Source organism: Peromyscus californicus, unplaced genomic scaffold (assembly GCF_007827085.1).
Source record: "Peromyscus californicus insignis strain IS unplaced genomic scaffold, ASM782708v3 Scaffold_4__1_contigs__length_199733344, whole genome shotgun sequence".
Lineage (NCBI taxonomy): Eukaryota > Metazoa > Chordata > Mammalia > Rodentia > Cricetidae > Peromyscus > Peromyscus californicus.
In genome coordinates, this window is record NW_026294562.1 from 32,726,164 (window position 1) to 32,752,502 (window position 26,339).

The window sequence follows — 26,339 nt, forward strand, 5'->3', positions numbered from 1 at the left end:
TAAGAACGGTACCTTCACTTTCTCCATGTGTCTGGAGAGTAGGATAGTTATTAGCCACTTACTCGTACATTGTGAAAAAGTATCTAAGATTTATCTCAGCTAAAATTATATGCCCAACCCCCAATAACACCGGAAGACAAGCTCAAGCAGTTAGTACAGGTTCTTTCTCTTTCTCTTTTCTTCACAGCTTCTACTTAAATATCATCATAATGAAACAAAATATGAGGATGGAGAAAGGCTTTTAGAAAACCTAACAGAGGAAACATAAGCAGGAGTGAAAGACTTACGACTTACCCATCGAACTTTCTTTCAATACTGTAAAGGCATATTGAGCAGTCTGCTCTAAACACCACCACCATGTCCCGGAAGACACTCAGCAGTAATGTTTCCGCTGGTGCTCTGGTGACATGAGCAAAGGCATTGTCCAGATTGGATGTTCGTAGGTAGAGTCGGAGCTGAAGGAAGGAAAAAAAAAAAAAAGAAAGAAAGAAATATATAAAAATAAAAGATGGTTCCCAAGAATGTTTGGTATCAGTCATATTTTTATGTACAGACCACCCCCCACCTCCAACTCACTTTAAAGTAATAGGAGTTGAAAGAATTACCAATGATTTCTCAAAAAATGAATGATGTTTTTATTTTGGCTAGCTAATTCTTTATAAATAACCAAAGATAATGTGATCAAGAGTAAATGTAATATTATGAGACCATGTTTCAGATCTGTGTACTCAAACTTGACTAATGAGACTACCATTTCCTCAAAACAACCAGATAAACCAATAAATTAATAAAGCTATCCTTAAGAACAGTCATACTTACGTATTTTTGGTTTCTAATGTTTTATTACCAATCTTTATAGATTACCTACTAGCTAAAAGATTATCCTTTTAAGGTTTATTTACTTTTTGAGACAGGGTCAATATTTAGCTCGCAATGGACCTGAACTCATAATCCTTCCTGTCTCAGCCTTTTGGGTATTATGATATAAAAGATCATCTTACAAATTCAAATTGTCACCTTAAAAAACAACACAAATAACCTAAAATAGTAACTCCATTACTGAAATATGCTAAATTATTGGAATAATATGTTGTTTAGTTTTTAATGGATTATTGTCTACCTAAAATTAAATTCTGCTTAGCTCCAAAATTAAAAATCTATTATTTCTGAGGGAAAAAAGAAGTTACCTCTTACCTCTTCTTGACGGTCACTTAAGTTATAACATGCTAGAACCATAAAGTCATTCCACCAGGCTAAGCCACCAGTCACAATCATATTTTGCTCCTTAAAAGAAAATTTTAAGATGTATTTACCTTAATTATGTTACCCAAAATTTCAATAAAGTAACAAAATACTCTTAGAAAGCTCAGATTTTTTCCTGATTCATTCTCTCTTGCCTAAATTATTTTTTCAGGGTCTTTACTAATAATGTACCATATCCTATCTTTAAAAAAATAAATATTCCTATAAAGAAACGTCTGTGTCATTCAAAACATCTCAATACCAGATAATTAATGATACATCTAAAACAATCTGTTTTACATTCTGGCTTTCTTCTTCCTCAGATGAGTACCTGAATCCCAATCCTTTAACAAATGGTAGTATTAGTGTCCTAACTGGGTTTCTAAGAACAAAAAAGTATTTTTAAAGTGCCTGGTACACAAAAGATACCTACTTTAATTTTCCTCATTTCTTTTCATAATATCTAATTCACTCGCCCTCTGACCCTCCCCCTCCCTCCCTGCTATACAAATGCACGTATCACACACAGAATGATTTCTAACTTTGTAGACATTTAGTCTCACCACATCTGATAACTCAATCTTAAAGATAATATTAAACTCTAAGTTAAACAATTACTGCTACTAATCTTTTTTTTTCTTCTTTTCATGTCTATGTGCCTGTCAAATGTTATATATATACATATGTGTGTGTGTGTAGATGTGTGTTTAGGGGGTGCATATGGACCAGGATTTGATATCTGGAATACTCTTTGATGGCTCTTCTATTCTTTGAGGTAGCATCTCTCAATGAAAGCCAAAGCTGGCTACTAATATGGCTAGTTTCTCCAGGTGGCTTGTTCCAGGGATCCCCAGCTCTACCTCCCAAGGATGGCATTACAGGTGACTTGCCCTTTCTGCCCAGCATCTAAATGGCCTCTCTGGGGATATGAACTGAGGTCTCCTTGCTTATATAGAAACCACAAATGGCTGAGTCATCTCCCAGCATTTGTAAATGATCTTAACAAAACATAAAAAGCCAACTATCTCAATGCAAGATCTTTTATCAAATTATCAAGTATTTTATCAAAACTGACTTATTGGCAATTATCAAATGTCAAGTCTCTCTCCCTGCTTCTCTGTTCCTCCCAGAACCCGGGAATATAGCAAGTGCTTTACAGCTGAGCTACATCTCCAGGCTCACTATCAGTTTTTTTATGCTTTGTATCTTGAAATGTATTTTTGTTTAAAAAACAAAAACAAAAACAAACAAAATAACACTAACCTGAGTAATGTTTCCAAAAAGTTTCCATTTTTTGGTGAGTAAAGAGTAATGTGCAAACCCAAACTTGCCAGCAACAGCGATATTCTGTCCAAGATTATCAATAGCTGAGAACTGTTAAAAAAAAAAAATTAAAACCTCTTTCCTACAACTATATACACTTTATTAGGTACAAAGTACTTAATAAAATAGAAGGCAAAGAACCTACTAAGTGATTTAAATATAAAATGCTAAATTAAAATTCAAATATTGATAGCTATATTTGACAAAAGTGTAGAGGCAATCCATTAGCAATACACAGTAGATCTAGCATTAAAATTTCACTCTTATAAATCCACAAGGGCTCAACTCCCAGAATGACTACTACAACACCAACAAAATAACAACTCACCCGTATAGGCCAATTGCTTTCTAGATAGGTGCTGGAAATCTATAGAAAATAACATATCAGTTTGGTGAGACTTAGGAAATATACTTCAACTTACAACATTAACTTAGCACAGCCTAAGATTCAGCTTCCTGCATGTTTAAGGTGCCAAGTAGTGGCTTTAGAAGCAGAGCCCTTGGAATTGAGCCTTTGTTTATGAACCAATATTTCACATGTTCTATCTTATAATTTCAAGGTTTAGACACCACGCTTCCTCCCTCCACCAAAGCATTGCTTGTTTCTAATACTAAACTCAATACAAACTGACTAAGAGGCATGTGTGATGGCAGCCCCAAACTGAAGACTATAGTCTGTCTGCTGACACAGACCACTCCCAAACAAATGACAGCTTCAGCAAGAGTTTTGGTTTTACTGGAAATCTTTATTACTTTTATACTGTTATGATTAAAAAAGCAATGCATATAAAATCAATCAATGTAAGTACAAACAAAAATTCTGTTGTTTGAGAATAGAAACTGGATTGTTTTTTATCCTACTTCTTGAGATGCCGCTACAAACCTGTATGGATATGTTTATGTTTTTCTATTAGGCTGTTCAACTTGATTGATCCACAAGAACCCTTATATAGTACATATATTAAGTCTCCTTCTGAGGCATCAATGGTAAGCACAGTTTCCCATGACATCTAGTGTACACCTTTGTTCATGGTGTCATTGTATCACTGGTATGACACTTTCAAACTTAGACAAAATTCTGTGAGTTATTAATGTGAAGTAAGATTTAGCTCTACAGACTCTTTTGTCTCTCCTAGTCTACTAACTAGGAGACTAGTTACTAACTGGCTTTTGTGAGCAGTTGGAGGAGGTGGAGTATGAATTAACAGAAAAACAGAACAACGGAAGAGTCTTCTGTTCCTAAAATAAGAAAAGCTTCAATTTATTCAAATTTATTTTAATTTGACTCAAGAAAACCAGATACATATCGAAAGACAAATCCAAATCAGAAAGCCACATAAAGTATAGTCAAATCCAATAAAATTATGTAAAGATAAAAGAGAATCAAGTAAAAGCAATATACCCAAAGCACTTGTATCACTCTCGATAAAGTTAACTCATAAAGGGTTAGAATGCAGTTATCCAGTAAGTCAACTTAAAAACAGATCTAAATTAATAGCTTTCAATTATTCAAAAAAGAATGTAACTGGTGTACCAGAGCAAGCAGCGCATTATCAATGACACTGGGTAAAATAAATAAAAATCAAAGAACCCTATAATCTGCAAACCTTGATGTCTGATTAATTCCTATGAAATGTGATATGTGAGCTAGCATGTCACTGCAAAAGTGATTCCAACACAAAGGCTCAGTAAAAGCTTATCAAATTATCACACTCTAATATATATCTCTACAGAAAAAAAGCTGTTTTTTTAACCTTCAAAAGTCTATGACATACTACAAATTATAAATGATGTATCTTCAAAACCCAAATATAAGTTAAAATTAATGGTTTTTTTAATTTTGTCAGAATATTTTATGACTAGAACAAAGTATATATTTTTTCCTAGCATCACCTTTTTTGAGCTATGTGTCATCTGAACTTTGTCCTATATACTTAATGTTGTGTTAGAAATAGTGGAAAGAAAGAGGCAGCTAATAAATAAACCTGAGACATAAAGTCAGGGCACAGGAGTCATGCCACATCACTGGGAGACAGTGCTAAGGTACAGAGCGGCCTCTCACTGTTCTTACAGTCTCTCTTAAATGGAAACTGTTTTCCTTCTTCTTTCCTGATAAACTCTCCAGCCTAGACTAGTTTTGTCTAACTAGTAAGACTATAGATGAGATTAGATCTTTGCCAAATACCACATCTTCCACACCTGATACAACTAGGGAAGGGGAGCAAATCACTTATAAGCAAAATAGCCTTTACAATTCACTACTGACCTCCCCCAATGAAGTGCCTGATATTTACCTCTTACTTTGTGACAGATAATCTTTCAAAATAGTTAGAGACAGGTTAAGTATAAAATCAGTATCCTTAGAACATTAAAATAATAAAGACCTTTTAGAAACCAATGAGCAGTACTTTCAAAATTTGCAACTAAGAAAACTAAATTAAAAAAAAAATACATTGTCTATACTGCCAGCTACTAACTTTGCTTCTAACAGTGTGTATGCATTTGGTTTGGCTAGAGACACTTAACTAACAAAACCTTCTAATGTAGAAGTTAAGTTGTATAAAACAGAAGGCTTCAACAAACAAACAAAAAAAAATAGTTCAGTATTCCAGATGATGAGCAGAAAGCACAGAATTTGCTGGAGCTTATTAGATGAACTCTAAATTATCTAGTAAGCACACAAAATAGAAATCACACAAACAGCCAGGCGGTGGTGGCAGCGTACGCCTTTAATCCCAGCACTTGGGAGGCAGAAGCAAGCGGATCTCTGTGAGTTCGAGGCCAGGCTGGTCTACACAGCAAGATCCAGGACAGGCACCAAAACAACACAGAGAAATTCTGTTTCAAAAAAAAAAACCAAAAAAAAAAAAAAAAAAAAAGGAATCACACAAACAAATCGACTTTAATGGAGAATGTGGTCTTATCCCACAAGATAGGATAAGTAGGAAGGGGAATGAAAGCACACCCCTCATTTCTCCAAGCAGTCGACATGACTAGGCAAAGCTTTAGCACTAATAAACACTACCCAGAAAGATCACTGTCACTCTGCACCCAATTGCCAGGCTCCAGTGTTATTGAAGAGCAGAGCAATGCTAAATTAAAAAAAAAAAAAAAAAAAAATGGCCACAAGGGCAAATTATAAATTTCAGTACAAGGTCAACAGCAATTATATGATTCAACATTCAGTACCTGGACTTTTAAAGTACACTGGAATTTTTACTGTAATGTAGACTGTTTTAAGGCTAGGTTGGCCAGTACCCCTTTGTGTGATGCTGCATGAGTCATAGTAACTTTCTGAGTTTCTGTTTCCTCATGTATAGATCCAGTTGGGCTACATGACCTCTAAGATCCTTCCAGCTCTAAAAATTCCATGAAATTTGAAACTGAAATTCTATTACAATTTAAATGTCTTGGGAGCACAACTGTGGCATTTTTATTTATATTTTTATGAGTTTTTAAAGTATTTTTTTCTCATTAGGGTTTGTGAGGTCTCCAAAGCAGACTAAAGTTTTGGCATTTTTACCTTACTTTTTTGTGAACCACTTGTTTACCCTTATGGTAAATAAATTAATCATCTAATAACTATTTTACCAAAACCATTTTGTATTTATTTAAACCTAAAAGAACAGAGACGGATAAGGAAATGAAAAGACTAGGTAAATCCACACTTAGAAAGCTCATCTGTGGAAATGAACACAGCTATCAGAGGACAACAAGCCCTGCTGCTACCCAAAGTCCTTAAGTCAGTGCTATGGGCTCGGTTAGTGGAAGGCTTCACGGACAAGCCACTAAGAATCACTGAATTTTTGAGCTGGAAGGAAATTCAATTTTGTTATTGCCTGATGGATTTTTTAGTTCCAGACCTACCTTCTTTGATCCTCTGCTCTACTTGGCTCTCTGGTAACACAGACCTGGCTAGGCAGAACTGGCATTGATGCTAGGTCAGTGTAGAATGAATAGTTCAAAGTATGGGGAAATGAAAATAGCAGAGAAATGGCTATAGGAGAGAAGGGAGCAGTGGAAAATTTTAGTCAAGGAAGTAGCTGATGCAGTTTTATATTTTAAAAAAATGTTACTAATTATAAAATGGTATGTACATTGCTTGATTCCATGAGTTTATTAATGTATGTTAAAGACATTTTCTTTTAGTGCATACTATAAGTCAATGCAGGAGCTATTCCTCCTTTAACCCTTCATAGAGTGACCATTTTTCTGTCTTTCATTATCTTCATTCAAAACCAACTGAAATAACATGAGAGCTGAAGTAAACTAGTAAGAGAAAAGCAGAGAAGGCAAAGAATTATGGACATAGAAACTGATGAAAAGAAGCTAGTGTGGTAGTGTACATGCATGGTCCCAGCATTCGGGAGGCCGAGACAAGAGAATTGTGAATTCCAGACCAGCTAAACAGCAAGATCCTATCTTAAAAGGAAAGAAAAGTTAAAAGAAAATGAAGAAACAGACTAAAGGAAACTAATCCAAGAAAAGGCTCTGATCCGCTTTAGTAGCAAAAGGAGAAAGAAAATGTTTAGGATTTTGAAACTATGCATACAAATTTCTTTCAAGAAATTTCAATTTACTCACTATACCAAATTAATCTTAATTGGCATCAAAATTCAGAATTAATCCATATCAAATATCAATCTGTCAAAATTGCTAAAAGAACCTAATTAAAAAATGGTATCAGGATGAAACCATAATTTGGAAAAACATCAAATACTAATAAAATTATAAACATCAAGTTTCTCAAATGTTCTGAAGTTTGCAATTTGGGTCCACTGTTAAGTGACTAACACCGAAATTAGAAAGTCAGCTGGACTGGGCACTGGTCAAATCACTACTCTCCATGCAATGGACATACTTCAGGCTATGCAAATCCAGAGCTAGAGGAAGCAAAACAGAGGCTCAAGGTAAAATAAAATCATCTTTACTGAGGGGAAAAGAAGTAAACTTCTAGTTCTCGACACTATTAATGGTGAGGATATATTCTGTATCAAATGGAAAGAAAAAAGGGCAAGGAAAAAACATAAAAAAGCATTGAGAGATAATACAGCAATGAAATATTTAAAGGTGATTCCAAGTGATACATTACCAATGAATGAGTCACTAGTGTCAGTAAATGAACACTGACCTGTACAACATGCCAATGCCGATGTCCAAGTAAAGTGCTTAACCCCTGAGACTCCAGACCTCCATCTGCAAATGGGCTCTTCTCCCGATTTGGCATATGATCAGTTCGTGCCAAAGAACTCTTCGGATTCTGGGTTTGTGAGGCTTCTCCACAGTTCAAGTATAAGCGATCTTCTCCCTGAAGCAACACCTGTTCTTGGTTACTCTAGAAAGAGAAAGAAGGGCAAAAGGGAAAACAAATAAAAATACTCAGCATTGAGTAAGGACAATTAAGTAACATGCTGTTTTAGTTTTATTATTGAATGTGTACCATATCTCAATATTGATTTTCTCCAGATGACAGAATCTACGTAATTATATTTAGAAAAGAGTCAATAGTTTAGTGATTTCTATTGTAAATGAGGTTTTTATAGAGTGTGTTTTGCTAATGCCCAGGTTTACAAATGTTTGAATAGTACCTTTTGGTAGAATTGCTAAATGGTGGTGCTATGAGAACTCCACCTGAAAAACTACATGTAAGTACACATTGTTTACAGTTGACCATGCAAATTTCAATGGATATTCAGACAAGTGCAGTAGCTCCTATTTTTAGTTAATTGTGCCCTGGTTTTTAATTAGAGGGCCAGTGTTCTCAAGGTGGGAAAATTTCTTATACTCAAAATCAGACAGTGGTATCCTATCCCTTCCCATTTAGTCCAAAATACAATCAAGGGCGCTTTATTTGGTGTGTGTGTGTGTGTGTGTGTGTGTGTGTGTGTGTGTGTGTGTGTACATGTATGTGTGTGTTTGCGTATGTGTATGTGTTGACCTAAGGTTGACTTGAGGTCTCTTCCTCAATATCTCTTTTCCACCTTATATACTGAAGCAAGGTCTCTTGGTGAACCTGGAGCATGTTACTCTGACTAGACTATCCTGCTTGCTCGGGAATCCCCATCCCTACCTCCTTCCTGCTGGGATTACAGACAGGTTGCCATGCCCACCTGGATTTTATGTAGGTTTTGGGGATTCAGAATCCAGTCCCACTCACTGAGCTATTCCATCAGCCACAGAGGAATGCTTTAAAATGATCTGGACGGGGGATGGGCAGGAAATATACTCTATTCTTGTTTTTCTGGGAATCCTTAATCTTCAACTATAGTATAGAGTTCTGAGATCTGGGTTATTTTCATATTAATTTTTTTTAAAGATTTATTTATTTATTATGTATACAGTGCTGTGTCTGCATGGCCAGAAGAGGGCATCAGATCTCATTACAGATGGTTGTGAGCCACCATGTGGTTGCTGGGAATTGAACTCAGAACCTCTGGAAGAATAGCCAATGCTCTTAACCTCTGAGCCATCTCTCCATCCCCTAATTTTTAATATGTTGTAAATTTTAAATAACTGGCTACACCAAATATCTTTAAAAAACTATTGATAATAAGTACTGAGATATGTACTCATAGCATATAAATGTAGCATATTAAAATACATAATCATATAATATATATTAATTCAGAGAAGTAAACATGGGAAGTTCATGTTGCATTTATATTACATTCTGTAATATTTGTCACAAACATTACAAAATATTTCTATTGTAATTATGGGCAATGTTTTCCAAAGCAGGTTCTTAGACATTTTCTTCAAAGAGCTTATTAAAATTTACAGCTGAATGAGTAAAAGGAACACTGCTTTTTACATCACAGCTACATTTTTGTGCCAGATGTGATCTGATCACAACTCAAGTTCTGGAGTCCTAATATACTCTTTGGTTTAAAGCCTTTCTTTCACGAAAACAGAATTTTTTGTCTTGTCTTGTTTGGTTTTTGTCCTGTGATCCTCTTGTTTCAGGTTCCTACGCACTGGGATTACAAGTGTGTGCTATTATACCTAGCCTCGGAATTTTTATTCTGCATGTACGTGTGTCAAGTCAAGTGAAGGTCTTCCTCAATCGCTCTCCACCTTACGTTTTGAGACAGGGTCCATCACTGAACACGGAGCTTGCCGACTCCAGTTTCCACCTTCCTAGAGCGGAAATTATAGGTGCACACTGTCATGCTCAACCATGACAGTGGGGTTGGGAAATCAAACTCAGGTCCTCATGCATGTGAGTGAAGCAAACACTTTACCAACTAAGCCACCCCCAACCACCTAGAATGGTTTTTTTGTTTTGTTTTAAATCCTGAGGAGCCTCTAGTAATATTTCTAAGTAGTATCTAAGTGCAACACACTTTGGTAACTCTTACTCAGATTAAGACTGAATTATTCAAGTTAGCTTACATGTAAATACTGCTTCTTTCAGACTGCTTGTGGGTTTTTTTTTTTAAAGAATAAAACAAAAAATCCAAAACATGTTCAGAAATAAAATTTTGGAATAAATTTTATAGAAGTACATGAATCACAGAAAATATACAATGATGGTACAGTTAATTTAGGAATATATTCAAATCCTTGGGTCATAGAAAAGGTTCTAAAATTCTGCTAAGAGGTATTAAAACAAAACAAACAAACAAAACCACGCAGTTTTAATTACTTACCATACAAGGGTTTACAGTGAGTACACTCTTGATGAACTGAAATAGCAAAATGCTGGGCTGTTTAACTATACTCCTGAGGTCAGACTCAATTTCAGCGTGTTGAGGACCAAATCCGCTGATTACCCATAAGTGATAGCCTTCTGCACCCCAGCTCTTGAAGAAATAAGAGAAAGCAATACAAAGTTATTTTTATTTCCTTTCTAACTTCAGTTAAACATTGAAAACAGAGAAACCCTGACAAATACCAGAGACAAGGATCAATCACACCCAGGGCTAGAAAGGTGGTTCAGCAAGTCAAGGTGGTGTGGAAGTATGAGAACCTGAGTTGACCCCCAGAATTCATGTTATAGTGGAGAGAACTAACTCCATAAAGTTGTCCTCTGACATCCATATGGTAGCATGCCCACACATACAGACACCATGCATAGACACACAAAATAATAAACCACAACCCATGATTCTTAGACATCTAGTACACCTTATCTATTTCCAGAGGAAATCATCATCATTGCCCTTTACTTAGAATGGTAAAACACTAAATAATGTTCTCAGCTTCAATTTCAGGGTTCCAATTCTAAAAATCCTTCTATAGCATTCTAATTTAATTTACCTGCTTCTCAAGTACAAAGAAATTTCTTACAGAAGACAACTCAGCGTATGACTAGAGGCTCAGGGAAGAAGCATCTACAACCGATGCAGCTTTGTATACAGCAAAAACAGTGTAACAAAAGTTTTGGCTTATCTGGTTTCTCTAGATAGAGGTTTCTTCAGTTGTGAAGTGTACAATGAGAAGATTTAAATGTATTTCTTCAAGCCCAACCAGAATTAATATTCTGTAACTAGATTCCATCATAGTATTTTTCAAGATAGTAATTTCTAATCTATAATCCAAGAAAATGGTGAGTGAGGTTCAGACTGCTGAAAAATGTTGATTTCCTGTGTGTGTGTCCTGTGTGTGCACAGCGTGGGCACAGGTGCACATGGAAGCAAGAGGAAGGCTTTGATAGCCTGCTCTAGTGCTTTTTCTTTACTCCTTTGAGACAAGGTCTCTCTGAACCTGGAGCTAAATACATGCTTGGATCCTTAGTTTGTGGCTGAAATTCCAACCTAGTAAACTTCCGATAATAATAGTTGATGCCATTCAAAGGCACTGGCTAGTAGTTTCAGAAATATTATTATACTGAAAACTTACATTTGTGTGTCTATATATGAGGTACATGAAGGTGTGTGTGTATGTGCGCGTACATGCGTGTGTGTGTGTGTGTGTGTGTGTGTGTGTGTGTGTGTGTGTGTGCTGTGTGTAAGCCAGATGATGTCATTCAACAGAAGTCATCTACCTTATTTTTCGAGACAAAGTCACTCCAAAGGCAAGGGCAAGAAGATTGTTAGGTCAAGGCTAGCATGGCCTATATAGTTTGAGGCCAAATGTTGGTTGCATAGCAAGAAACCCCATCTTTTTTGGGGGGTGGGGGGCATGTTTCAAGACAGGATTTGTGTAACCTTGGCTGTTCTAGAACTCACTCTGTAGACCAGGCTGGCCTCAAACTCATAGAGATCTGCCTGCCTCTGCTTCCCAAGTGCTGGGATTAAAGGCGTGCGCCACCACCTGGCAAACCCCACCTTACACACACCAATAAACTTCACCAAAAATGAACTATATAGGAAAAAAAATCTACTGAGATAAAAATGCTTTCTGATGTTATGAAATCAATGTGAGGAAAATGGAAAAAAAACTGCATTTTATAGGTTACACCTGTTTTTAAGTAGAAAGTACTTACCATAGAATTGATCTTAAGGGGATCTTTTTTGGTACCATCAGACCTATAACTGAAACAGAACAGAAACTTAACTTAAATAAAATCAAACTGACTTTGCCCCTTTAAAACAGAAATTCATAATACTTTATGAAAATGAAACACATGCATTATTACATATTTCTATGTTAAAGGAACAGTCACTTTCACTTCTGGTTTTGTATTTTATAGTACTGTTTTTGAGACAGGGTCTTACTATGTAGCCCAGGCTGGCCTTAAACTCATAGAGACCCCCTGATTCTGCATCCCTGAATGCTGGGATTAAAGGTGTGTGCTACCAAGTCCAGCAGTCAGCCTTAAATCTTAACATGAGGTCATATACTTAACTGAGCTCAAAAAAAGAAGAGTGTTTTCCCTAGTGTTTGGGACCAGTAAGTCATTTTTATTGAATCAACTGTCAGTTTTAGGAGGTTGAATGTTTGGAGAATCAACATATTCTCAACAAATTAAATCTACATTTCACAAAATGTTTTGTTATAAGAATAAAGAAAGAATGGATGGACTAGAGATCATGTTAAGTGAAATATACCGAACTCAGACAGATAGATTATCCCATTTTCTCTCCTATGCAGAATCTAAACATAGGACACGACAGTGAGAGGGGACTATGAGGGTGATAGTGGTCCTGAAGGAAAGAAGAGATGGGGAAATAAGAGAGGGTCGTGGGGACTGGGGAAACATAGACACAATACTGCATGTTTCTATCATGTGTACACTCTAGATTTAAATACACAGCTAACATTGCATAAAGGAAGAGGAACTACTTGGTGAAAAGAAGGGAAAATACAGGCAAAGTGCATTGATGCGTACATATGAAAATGTACTCATTAAGCTCCACTGTTTTATATGCTACTAAAAAATTTTTTAAAGTGATTTTCTCTTTGTTCACTCACGCAAAGTCTCCTCCAAGTGTACAAATCAGCTGGGCTCCAAACACACTCCATAGAGAAAGGCCTCCATATTCCCAGGTTACTATTACAGCACTATTGTCAGGAGACCATCTAATCAATTTAACAGCTCCTGTTTTGTTCCAAATGTCTGTGAAAAGATGGTGAGAAGGGTTAGAAAGACTGCTCAGAAATATTCAGTACTTTTTACAAGCTCTATGTTCAAATCCGAACAAGCAGAATGGCACAGACTACTTGAATTCCAAGATAAGTCCTGTTCATGGAGGGTTTCCCTGATCCAATGTCAACAACCTCAGAATGCAGGTGAATTGTAGGAAGTGAAGGCTAGTTTTGCCATGATTAGCTTGAATAACTACCACTGTGCAATAAACGTCAAAGCTCTCAGCTTCTATAAAATGGGGATAAAGGTACAGAAACATTCTTCTTAGAGAAAAATACAGTTAAGTCTCTTACACAGTGAGCATGATAAAAATGAATGTTGGGAGTATATATCTATTTTTGCAGTACATCAAGTAATACCCTATATGATTTTTCACACTGAAACAACTGTGATGTTGAATGTCCCCCAATATTGGGACAAAGTACTTTCCCTCTGAATTCATCTGTCAAACTCTGAGAATCTGTCATTACTGGTGACTCACACAGCATGTGAAAGTCAGAGGATAAAGTTCAGAGCTTACCCACACCAGGAAATCTAGTAAAGACACCTGGCAATGCCAAGATTATAAAAGCTGCATCCATGGTACAAAGGAGAATAAGAGATAAACTGCCATGTAGATGAGGCAGGGAAATTTTCCATATTTTATCTATTCCACAGAACAGAAACAAAAGTCCCATGATAGCCCTTAGTTACATATCAACTCAGTTCTCACTCTGATTTAGAATTTGTGTAATTAGTGTGGTTGAAAAAACAAAACAAAACATTCATACAGAGAACACAACAAAGGGTCCAGAACAGTGGAGTATCCCTCAAGTGACCTCTGAAAGAAATACAATGTAATCCAGGTCCTAAAGTTTCCACAAACAACTGTCAAGAAACACCAGCTTTCAGTAAAATATCCTAAAATAAACTAACAAATCCTAAGAAATAAGACACAGCAGAGGTAGACTCAGTCTTTGGATACTAGGACTAATGGAGACAGACTATAACACAACCTTTTTGTTTGTTTTTGTTCGAGTCAGAGTTTCTCTGTTTTGCCCTGGCTGTCCTGCAATTCACTTTGTAGACCAGGCTGGCCTTGAACTCAGAGATCTGCTTGCCTCAGCCTCCCAAGTGGTGGGATTAAAGGTGTGTGCCACCACTGCCTGGCACACAACCATTCTTTTTGTAGCTAAAGAAATAAAAGAGGGCTGGTGAGCTACACTGGTGGGAAAAAGTGCTTGTCGAGCCAAGTCCAAGGACCTGAGCTTGATCCCTATAACCCATGGTCGCATAGAGAACCAACTCTCTCAAGTTACCCTCTGCCCTCAACATGACAACAACACAGTGACATGTGTCTCCCCTCCCTCCTCAATAATAAAGGAAATAAAAAGGAAGCTGGTAGCATTACCAGCACAGTAGTCCCCCTTATCTGTGGTTTCATTTTTCATACTTAACAATTACCCAAGATTAACTGTGGCCTCAAAGTATTAAATGGAAAAATTCAAGAAGTAAAAAATTCAAAATTCAATTAAACAAGCAGTTTCAGTATAGTAGAGCCTTGCATTCAAGTAACCCTTATTTTTCTTAAGGCCATAAAGCACAAAGGTGGGTGCTGGCAGCTCAGATAGACAAAAGAGAACAAGGAAAAGCTGTTGTAACAAAAGGTGGAAGTTCTTAAGGAAAGAAAAAAAACTGTATGTTGACCTTATTAAGAACAAATCTCACTTGGGAGGCTGAGGCAAGATGGCTGCTATAACACAAGGCCAACCTGGGCTAAGAGTTTCAGAGAGCCAGGGCTAACATGCTTGTCTTTAAAAAAGACTTGTCTTAAAAAAGACTTGTCTTTAAAAAAAAAAAAAATCTTCCCATGTGAAACTGATGAAAAAGCAACATGTACTGGTTTTACTGTCATACCTAAAATTGCAAAAGTTTTTACTCTGGTATGTAATAAATGCACTATTAAAGCAGAAAAGGCATTAAACCTGTTAGTTTATGATACGAGCAGAAAAAAGATTGACACACCACACCAGGAAATGCCAAGCCCACATGAAGACCGTAAGCAAGGAGGCCCCTAAAACAAATGATGAGTCATTTCGTAGAAACTGCGTGGTGACATAGAATTGAAAATAGGTTTACACTGAAAAACGTGTGTGTGTGTGTGTGTGTGTGTGTGTGTGTGTGTGTAAAAGAGAGAGTGAGTTGCTGTATTTGCTAATGGAGAGGAGGCTGTCAAGAATTTAATAGAGTTGAAGAACCTGAGCTAAGAGAAAGGGACACCAGCTATACAAGGTCTTCCTTTTTTTTTTTTTTTTTAAAAAACCCTTTGAGTTTTCTGGAATAAGATATAAAATATAATCATGGATTAACTGGCACTATGATACTTGAGGGCGTACTGCTAAATCGGGTATAGTAGTATAGTAGACAAAGCCAAGAACCCACATACTCCCAAACATTAGGAAAAAAAAGTTGGAGATAAAGAGTCCATTTAGTTCCAATTGTTCTATTTTATTCTCACTTATTTTTAAGGTGTTGGTTATTTTAACTGTGTTGTTTACAGGACACACAGTGATAGTGCAATACATGCACACACTGTGGCTGTTCAAATAAAAGCGCTCATCTTCACGCCATCTGTGGGAACACACCTCTGGGCATCTGTGAGGGTGTTTCCAGAAAGACTCCTTGAGGAAGGCCAGCACTGTCCTATCAGCTGGAGGCCGAGGCTGGGACTGACTACAAACAGGACAGCAGCGTGAACCCCAGAACGCATCTTTCTACTTCCTGATGACAGACACTCTGTAACCAGTGCTGCCTCATCTTCCTGTCACCACGGTCTCCCCATCATGACAGGCTGTACCCCTTGACCTGTAAACCCAAAAAATGCTTCCTTTACTTTTTTCCCAAAATATTTTACATACATGGGTGTTTTGTCTACATGTAATGGACCACTTGAATGTCTGATGCCTATAGAAGCCAGAAGAAAGCATCTTTCTTCTAGAACTGAAATTACAGATGGTTGTAAGCTGCCATGTGGGTGCTGGGATTTGAACCCATGTCCTCTGGAAGAGCAGCCAGTGCTCTTAAATGATGAGCCATCTCTCCAGCCCCCAAATCTTCCATTTTTTTTTTTTTTTTTTTTTTTTTTGGTTTTTCGAGACAGGGTTTCTCTGTGTAGCTTTGCGCCTTTCCTGGAACTGACTTGGTAGCCCAGGCTGGCCTCGAACTCACAGAGATCCGCCTGGCTCTGCCTCCCGAGTGCTGGGATTAAAGGCGTGCGTCACAAATCTTCCATTTTTAAGTTGCTTTTGTAAGGCATTTTGTCACAACAATGAGAAAAGTTACTAATATACAGAGTATCTCTTTTTATGCCTAATTTATAAGCAAAACTCACTATATGTATAAGGGAGAAACAGTATACAGGGCTCAGTATTACCTATGCTTTCAGCCATCCACTGGAGGCATGGCAGTGCTGGAACTGAATCTCACAGATCAAGAGAGACATTACAAATACTCACCAGGATACTGTTTTGCTGTAAGCTCTAATTTATGAGACAGCAGCATGGCTCCAGTAGTGTTATCTATCGTATAAACTTGCACAGAACCACTGTGAAAACAACAAATAAATAGAAAAGGCATTATCATGGGAATCTACGCTCTAGTGAAAGGTGTACAAAGTAGAAAACCATTCTGTAAGTAATTAGTAGTCATCTCATCAACCTGAACAGACGCAGATGCTACAGTCCAGCCATTCCCTTTCTAAATACTCTAGAAACTCCTAACATTTTCCAGTAAACACACACATTGTTTACTATACTACTGTATATAACTGAAAAACAATGGAAACAACCTTAACACATAGCAACATGAGGAAGGAAAAATAAACTGGTATATTCATACAGTACCATATCTATAACATTGAAAGAATGAACTTTAACAATATGCATTAACATGGACAGCAAGTACATAGTGTGTTCTACACAGATACCCTCCTCTTCAACTTGCTTTATGAGACAAACAAAATTTTGCATACCTATAAGGTTTAGATAAAGGAGAAACACAGGAAAAATGTACTTATAACCATACATTTTTTAATTCTAAATAGAATATGACCAAATCAAATCTATGAATATAAAAATTTTTTCCTTCTTTTTAGCCTCCCCCAGCCCCCATTTTAAAGGAATTTACTAATACTAAGACTGGTCTGGACCTCACTATGTAACCCTGGCTATAATCAATATCCTCAAATTCCTGATCCTCTTGCCTCAGCCTCCTGAATGCTTGGATTATAAACTCTCCATGGCATGAATTGCAGCAAAAAATTGATTTTATATGTGAGCTTTAAGAATATTCAATAAATAAAATTACATACTCATGTAAAGGCAATATTAACACTGATATCTTAAAGGATTAACAGTTAACACCCTAGATTTTAAATTATTTATTCTTTTTTATTTGTATCTCAGCTTTCTACAGTTTAAAACATCTCACTTTACAAATTAAAATGTTCAGGCTCTGAAAGCTATTCTTTACCTTTGCTTCAAAATAATAAAAACACCTTTCTTATATTTTATATGAAAATGACTGATATTTATGGCGGGCATAATCAAGTCCCTAAGTATGTTAAGATACCCTAAGTTTAACTCAGAGTCAAAGTCTACATCTTACCTTGCACAACCAAATGCCATCAGTCGGTACTTGTTATTTACTGCTACACAAGTCCCATCAATAACATCTTGTGGCCAAACTCCATGAAGTTGCTACAACAAGAAAAAGAGTTAAAGTTTAAAAAGTGTTCCCCTAAACTTATTCTAGTTCAAATAATTCTCATTCAATGAAAGATTTAGTTTAACAAGGTATCATTTGGTTTCACCTGCATAAGAAATCTCTTACAAAGACTATCATCTAAGTATTTTCTCCCAAGAAGCACAAAGTAGTGAAGACAAAGAAAAAACGGAAGGCATTAGCCAATTGTAGAAATTGAGAAGCACACAAATGGTAAAGAATGCTTAGAAATAGCACACGGACAGTGGTGGCGCATGCCTTTAATCCCAGCACTCGGGAGGCAGAGCCAGGCAGATCTCTGTGAGTTCGAGGCCAGCCTGGACTACAGAGTGAGTTCCAGGAAAGGCACAAAGCTACACAGAGAAACCCTGTCTCGAAAAAACAAAAAAACAAACAAACAAACAAAAAGAAATAGCTCATTTGAAACTACTGGGTACAAAAAAGGGCGGGGAATTTGGGTGTCTCTAAAAGAATGGTAGAGTTGGTTCAAAGTCTAGTTAAGACTTGGATCCTCTCTGAGCACACTCCCGATGTGAATAGACAACAAAGACTCAACTTCTGCTCCAATAGAAAGCTGAACATTTTTCCTTTGAGAGAAACAGTGAACATCAAAGAAAAGTCCAAGTTTCCACCTTGAACCTGCTAGTTTTTAACTCTTCCAGAACTCAAATATCAGAGTATTAGGTGGTCAGGTCTACAGATCCTCTGGAAGGGACTTCAGAACTCTTTTATAAGGAACACTGGAGCTACAAAGGGGAGGGGGAAAGGAACAGAAGAAAAGAATACCAAAACAGAATAATTCCATTTTAGTTTGGGTCTCAAACGGTAGCAAAACCTACATATTTACTACCTAAAAGTCAAAAATCAATAGCTATCAAAGGATATATAATTAAAAGAAGAAAGAGATTCTTGAGATGATGATGATGATGATGATGATAAACCAGAAAATATATCTTTGTTAAAGCAACCAGTCTGGAGAACTGTAGTCTGGAGTAGTCCAGAAAGCTCCAACAGAAAGTTCTTAAAGAAGATTAAACAAACACCTAGTGATTTAAAGAATGGAGAAGACCCTACCGCACTGACAATCAGTTTGGGGTTAAGTGGTAAGTACATAAAGAATGAGCTAATGGAGGGCGGGCCAGGTGACAGCTCAGTCAAGCGCTTGCTGTGCAAGCGTGAGGACCTGAGTTCGATGCCCAGAACCCATGTGAAAAGCCAGCTTTGTTTCTTATGTACTTGTAATCCCAGTGCTGGAGGTGAAGACTCCTTGGCCAGCTAGTTTAGTCTACTTGGTAAGCTCTAGACCAGAGAGATTCTGGTTCAAAAAGCAAGATTGACAGTGACTGAGAATGTCAGCCTAGGTTGTCCTCTGGCTTCTACAAGCACACACACCCTGCACATATACAAACATGCATGTGTGCATAAGCAAAGGCACACACATACACACAGAATTAAACATAAAGAACAAAAGAATTATTAACTCCCAGTGGAAATAAACATCAGCAGGAAAGGAAAACCTAATCATTAACATATTTTACAGCTTGGTATCAACAGAATTTACATACTGACTATCCTATAAACAATGGCTAGTAACCTTACTAAAACTAACTTTATTGGAAAGATGGAAAGATTTTGTGTTGGGGCTGGAGAAGATTGAAGCAAACAGTAATTTCCCACAGGATAAAGTTAATAACCCGGTAACTGTCTTATAATTTGAATAAAAATTATGCAAACTAACAGAACACAGGATTTGATAACAAAGCAAAATTAATATATGCAAAATAAAATAATTCAGAATACACAATTCATACCTCTGCAGTAAATCTACTGGATACTGGTGTAATAAATCCAACTTTACCATCATTAAACACCACAGCAAACCCATCAAGCGTGGCACAGTATTCCATATCTTTAATGTGCACATCTGCAAAGCCAAGGAATGAACCTACTAATGAAAAATACGGAAACAGAATGGGTTATAATCCACTACTACTTCATATATTTGGGTAGCAAACCATATGTCATATATTAAACGGGTTCCACCTCATATGGAAAGTGTAAGTACCTCTAGATGACTGAAGATCTACGGAAAATGGTACTGTAGAAAGATTGATGGCTTTCCTTCCATTTGTCATCCCTTCCCAATGAATAAGATGAAGAAGTCCATCAGAAGTCGCCACAAGGAGATCTTCCAGCACAGACTGTAAACTGGGGGGAAGCAAGCAACTTACGTCAATTAACTTAAGAAAGCATACTGGGAAGGCAATGAGTATAAATATAACTGCTTTCAGAAAATGCTTCTGCAAGCCAGGTATGGTAGCACACACCTTTATTTGTAGCACTCAGGAGGCAGAGGCAGGTAGATCTCTGTGGGTTCAAGGCTAGCCTGGTCTACAAAGTGAGTTCCAGGCCAGCCAGGGTTCCACAGTAAGACCCTGTAGATAGATAGATAGATAGATAGATAGATAGATAGATAGATAGATAGATAGATAGATATAGATGAAAGGAAGGAAGGAAGGAAGGAAGGAAGGAAGGAAGGAAGGAAGGAAGGAAGGAGGAAGACATTAAAGGGGGGTAGTTGGGAGGGAGGGAGGGAGGGAAGGAGGGAGGGAGGGAGGGAAGGAGGGAAGGAGGGAAGGAGGGAGGGAGGGCAGGCAGGCAGTGAGTAAGCCTCTGCAAGCAAGGCCAAACATCTGTAAGGTAGGAAAACTTAAAACTCTAAGTTTGAAGCCAGCCTGGTCTACACTGTGTAAGTTCCAGGATAGTCAGGAATTACACAGTGAGACTGTCACCTAAAACAAAATAATAAAAACAAAACAAAAATGACAAAATGTTTAGCTTTAGCTAAACGCTTTAACAAAGCAGATCATTAAATCCTTATAGAACACTACCTGTCTATAACTTTATTATAATTTTAATCCATATTAAAAAATTGAAATAATGAGGCAACAAATTAAAGAAGACGAAGGATGACGTCAGTATGATGTGATTGATGCCACTAAAGAGGAAAAATAGATGTAACTAACCAAAGGATGACAAACTGAAACCACAGAATGTACATGGAACAAACAATCCTCCAGCATTGTCTAATAAAGTTCTCAAAAATAGAAATTCTTTACCTGTACAATCTGATAACAGTAGCCACATATAGTGACAATGTACTTGAAAATTAATAGAACTTATAATCTCTACATTACAATAAACAAAGCTGCATCAAAAATGACCAGATATAGAGATAGGAAAGTGTGAACCAGAGGAAAAAGAAAAGTTCATCAATATAAATAGACTGTTATACAATCCCAATGTTGGATGAGCAGATAATGACGTAAAATAATTGTGTTATAAATGACGAAGACTATATGAGGGCTGAGAAGCTGGCCCAGTTGGTAATGCTTGTCTCCTTGCAGGTCTGGGAGTGGGAGAGCAGCCTGGGCAAAGCCAGGGTCATGTGACTGTTTTCCTGTCTCTCACTGTCTGTAATGCTCTCTCCCTAGGAAGGCCAGATTCTGTTCCGTGACACAAGCATAAGGATCTGAGTTGAGATTCCTACTACCCACTTAAAATGTCCAGGTGTGGCAGCATACATCTGTAATCCTAGTGCTGGGAGTGTTGGGAAGTAGATCCAGCCAGTCTAAACAAACTGTTGAGCTCTAGGTTCAGTGAGTGACACCATCTCAAAATAATATGGAGCGCGACTGGGAAAGCACCAGATGTTAATCAATCAATCAATCTCTCTCTCTCTCTCTCTCTCTCTCTCTCTCTCTCTCTCTCTCTCTCTCTCTCTCCCCTCCCCTCTCCTCCCTTCCTCCCTTATCACAAATACAAACACCTACCTACATGAAAATGTAAGATATACCATTCACCCTTTTCAATTAAAAGTAAACAAACTTGTTAAACAATGGCTAATGTCAGTTGATAAAGTAATGAATATTTCTCCAAAAAGTTTAAAAATGGGCCTTGTCTTAAACCACCCAATTGTCATTTAATTTTTAGAACAAATGTCAAGCCCAACAAATTAGGTCTTTTCATGCTGTACTGGTTCTTACAACTGAATATCATCCTTAGTTGTAAGTACATATAAAGACACACAAACTCACTGCAGGTATGTTCTGATGAGACTACTGCACCATTGGCTCCACAGATTATTCCTTTTTTCAAGCATAGGTATTTTTCAATGTAGGATATCGAGTTCTAAATGATTAATAAGTTAGTAAGGAATATGATGCATGTCATCGCATGCTGTCACATGACTTGAAGTAGAATAGTGTTTCTGATTAACCAATTATTAAAACTTATAATTATAAATTTTTAATCTTTTAAACATTCTTTGTATTCAAGCAATAACAAAAGATGGATGTTTAGTATTAATCTTTACTTTTTTATTTAATCAAAAATAAAAGATAACAGTACTTTTGTTCCTATAAGCAACATTATAACCAGTAATCCCAATTTTAATTGATTACGTTGATTTTGATAGTAGAAAATAGCTGATTATATAATCTTTCAGTGTCTTCTCTCTCATTTCACAAATGTATAGGGAATTTCCAGGATGTTTATATTAGACCAGCTAATAGTTTTGTTTGAAATGTAATTTTTTGTTAGTTTGAGAGAAATCTGAGACTCCCAACTACCTAAAGTTTCAGAATCTACTCTTACAGAGGTGAAAGTCACTGTCTTGGTTAGGGTTTCTATTGCTGTGAAGAAACATTATGACCAAAAAGTTGGGGAAGAAAGGGTTCATTTGGCTTATATTACTTATCATAGTTCATCATTGAAGAAGTCAGGACAGGAGCTCAAACAGGGCAGGAACTTGAAGGCAGGAGCTGACTCAGAGGCCATGGAGGGGTGTTGCTTACTGGCTTGCTCCCTATGGATTGTTTAGCCTGCTTTCTTATAGAACCCAGGACCACCAGCAATGTGGCCCCACCCACAATGAGCTGGGCCTTCCTTCCCCCATCAATCACTAATGAAGAAAATGCTCTACTGCCTGCAGCTCTATCTTATGGAGGTATTTTCTTAATTAAGGCTCCCTCCTCTCCGATGACTTTAGTTTGTGTCCAGTTGACATAAACTATACAGCACAGTCATACAGTTGGAAGCAATTCCTCCCTTCCCTTTAGTGGTGCTAGAACTTGACACTGGGCTTTGAGCATGGTGAAAACAGGCTCTACTACTGAGCTACACTTACAGTCCCAGAAATTCTTTTTGCAAAAGCTTTTTTCTATTTCCATGTGTTACATGGCTTTACCACCAGGTGGAGGCATAAAACCAAGTTGGATTGTTCTACCTAGTTTGGTACCCACATATATTTAAAATTCCTTCTGCATCAAGTAATAGTCTATAAAAATTTTACGTGTGTGTGTGTGTGTGTGTGTGTGTAAGCCAAGTTGTGTACCGCTCTATCACCCTACACCTTACTTCCTTGAGAAAGGGTCTTCAACTGAACTGGAGCTAGGCTAGCAGCCAGCAATCCCTAGCAATTCTCCAGTCTGCCCATCACAGCACTCGAGCTACAGCCTTGTACATGACTACGCATATTTTTATGTGGGTGTGAGTATCTGAACTTAGGTCTCATGTTTATGCAGCAAGCGTTCTTACCCACTAAGTCATCTCAAGTTATATTCTTCAAAAGGCTTCCATCCTGAGTAAATAAAATCTGAAGTGATCAGCAATCTTTGATCAACACAGTGAATAAGCTAAACTACATTGTCCCAGCTTAGTCACATTTAAGCAAATAACAAAGACGTTCTTTTCCATGGGAGGATTAAAGAAGAAGAAGACAGACTAAACAGGGCAATGACAACAGCTCACCACTTGCAGGCCAATCTTGTACAGTTTATTCCAGTGGTATTTTAACAACAGAAACAATGCAAGAAGCCCTTTGTTAGAACTATAAATCAGAAAGGTCTTTTAAAAAATAGGAATTACATTTATATAGTCCAATAGTTTCATTTTATAGTTATATGTTCAGTCTTTTTATTTTTTTAAATTGTTCCACATTTATTATTTATTTACCTAGTGGTTGGTGGGGAGATGCTTGGGCATGCCATGGAATGTGTTTGGAGGCCAGAGGACAACTTTGGGAATCAATTCTCTACTTCCACCATGTGAGTACTTGGGAGGTAATTACATTCAGGTCATTACATTAGGCTCAGAAGTAAGCACTTTTTTTTTTTTTTTTAAACCAACAGAGCTATCTTGCTGTCCCCATGCCTCAATATTTTTAAAAGATACCTAGTTAAGAAAAAAAAAAATCTCTTCTCCAAATCTGTCCATTAGTTTCTTGGTTGTGAGCCTAGCCTTTAACAGCTGAGCCATCTCTCCAGCCCTGTCCATTAGTTTCTTATGTGTTCTTCTAGAACAACAAACTTGTAATACCCTTTAAAACCAGATATTCTTATTACCATACATATCTTGCTTTTTACTCAACAGTTTATTTGGGGGAATGAGTCTCATTGTTTTCACAGCTGTATAGTCTTTATATTAGTCACAATGCAGAGGACACAATAAGCAATTGTCTTAAGTAACAACTAAAAGGTCAGTCATGAACAATTAAGAAAATAAAGTTAAATTGTAAAAGTCACTTGAAAAAATCATTGAGTACTAATAGATTTTCAGTATTTTAGTATTTCTCACTGGTTGTCATACAGCCTTTATTCACATTGGAATCCAAAAGCTTAATGTTCTTTCAAGTGTACATGCACTTCCAAGAAATGTATGGAGGCTGTAGAAAGGGACAGCTCATCTTTTCCTCAACATGTATGATTCTATCAGAATCTTTTTTAGTATGTTATATCATACAACAAACACTTAATATATAAATTTTGACACAAAAACAATTTTTTTGTTGGTCATGTGATTAACCAACATAGACTCTTGTGGTCAAAAAGTGCCAATCTTAACCAACATACTGTACCTCATGATGGGTGCTTGCAAATCCAATATTTTCTTCATTTCTAAATTTAGAGCTGGGGCACAATGTTCTTCCTTAAAATGAGGTATCCCCTTCATTTGTGGACTTCCTCTAAGAGAAAAAGCACAAGGCTGAGACAAAGATATTAAATTTGCTCCTACTCTGTACCTAATATACATTCAAGTAAACAAACATAAGCAAACTTACAAACCAGGTGTTCATCCTAAAGATTCACAAATGAACATCAAACTTGAATTCTATACCACAGTAGACACATTTATATATAAACTAGATACAAGTAAGCTTGACTAATGTAACTTGTGTTGGGGGACTGAGGGAAAAATCAGAGGAGGAGGGATGGAGGGAAGGGGAGATTACGGTGAACTCTCAAGAGAACCAACAAACATTTTGTTTAAAATGACTAAGAGAGCTTTGCTAGCTAGGAAACCTCAAATGCACTATATCATTCCACATACTGCTGTGGGATGTTCTCTATGCTGTGAATGTGTTGTTCTGATTGGTTAATAAATAAAGTGCTGATTGGCCAGTAGCCAGGCAGGAAGTATAGGTGGGACAAGGAGAGAATTCTGGGAACAGGAAGGCTGAGTCAGGAGTCGCTGCCACCCACTGCCATGAGTACCAACATGAACAATACTGGTAAGCCACAAGCCATGTGGCAAGGTATAGATTTATAGAAATGGGTTAATTTAAGACAGAAGAACTAGATAACAAGAAGCCTGCCACAGCCATACGGTTTGTAAGCAATGTCTCTGTGTGTTTACTTGGTTGGGTCTGAGCAGCTGCGGGACTGGTGGGTGAGAGAGATTTGTTCTGACTGTGGGCCAGGCAGGACTGGAGAAAACTCCAGCTACAACATACAGCAGTGTATGGTCCAAACTGTTCATTCATTTTACCTTATTCCACACCCTATCTGTGATTCTTATTCTCTGGGGATTTATCAGAATTAATGTCAGATTCAGGGATGTAATTAGATATTTCATAAATAACTTGGCAATAAATAACAAAATACAGCACTCGGGAGGCAGAGCCAGGCGGATCTCTGTGAGTTCGAGGCCAGCCTGGGCTACCGAGTGAGTTCCAGGAGAGGCGCAAAGCTACACAGAGAAACCCTGTCTCGAAAAACCAAAACCAAAACCAAACAAAACAAAAAACAAAATTGTGTGTGTGTGTGTGTGTGTGTGTGTGTGTGTGTGTGTGTGTGTGTGTATTTAAATCCATGGTGATTAATGGCTACATAAAAATATTGCTAGATCAATGCCAAGAAACTGAGCACACAGCTCATAAAGACTACAGAACTGTCTTGAATTTATCTCCACATGGCATAGGTGTATGCTATCACCAGCCTATTCTTCCTCAGTGCCTGTGCTGGGATTAATAGTTATGTATCTGTCTTTGGGTTTCTACTGACCTGTAGACGAAATTCTAAACAGTCTTATTAAGTAAGAAACACAGAGCCAAAAACAGAGTTAAAAGCCCAAGAGGTCAGAGCGCTAGCGAGGAGCCAAGACTACCTTTAGCTTACCACTCGCTGCCGTCCAGTGAGCTGCT

At 37.3% G+C, this 26,339-nt stretch overlaps 1 protein-coding gene across 7 annotated transcripts in view; it reads right to left on the bottom strand.

The window, feature by feature from the left end:
- The window catches only part of Ric1 (RIC1 homolog, RAB6A GEF complex partner 1), a 90,458-nt gene that overhangs the window by 19,996 nt on the left and 44,123 nt on the right, over positions 1–26,339 (bottom strand). For 5 of the 7 annotated variants that reach the window (XM_052713730.1, XM_052713726.1, XM_052713728.1 and 2 more), the window contains 13 exons: positions 24,774–24,881; positions 19,923–20,065; positions 19,669–19,805; positions 17,741–17,832; positions 16,591–16,679; positions 12,922–13,066; positions 11,993–12,041; positions 10,215–10,367; positions 7,697–7,900; positions 2,894–2,932; positions 2,506–2,616; positions 1,195–1,284; positions 295–455 (listed from right to left, as the gene is read on the bottom strand). In XM_052713730.1, coding sequence (XP_052569690.1) covers positions 295–455; positions 1,195–1,284; positions 2,506–2,616; positions 2,894–2,932; positions 7,697–7,900; positions 10,215–10,367; positions 11,993–12,041; positions 12,922–13,066; positions 16,591–16,679; positions 17,741–17,832; positions 19,669–19,805; positions 19,923–20,065; positions 24,774–24,881 — 1,521 coding nt within the window. The remainder of the gene's footprint in view (positions 1–294; positions 456–1,194; positions 1,285–2,505; positions 2,617–2,893; positions 2,933–7,696; positions 7,901–10,214; positions 10,368–11,992; positions 12,042–12,921; positions 13,067–16,590; positions 16,680–17,740; positions 17,833–19,668; positions 19,806–19,922; positions 20,066–24,773; positions 24,882–26,339) is intronic. The other 2 variants (XM_052713727.1, XM_052713729.1) reach the window with 2 other exon arrangements.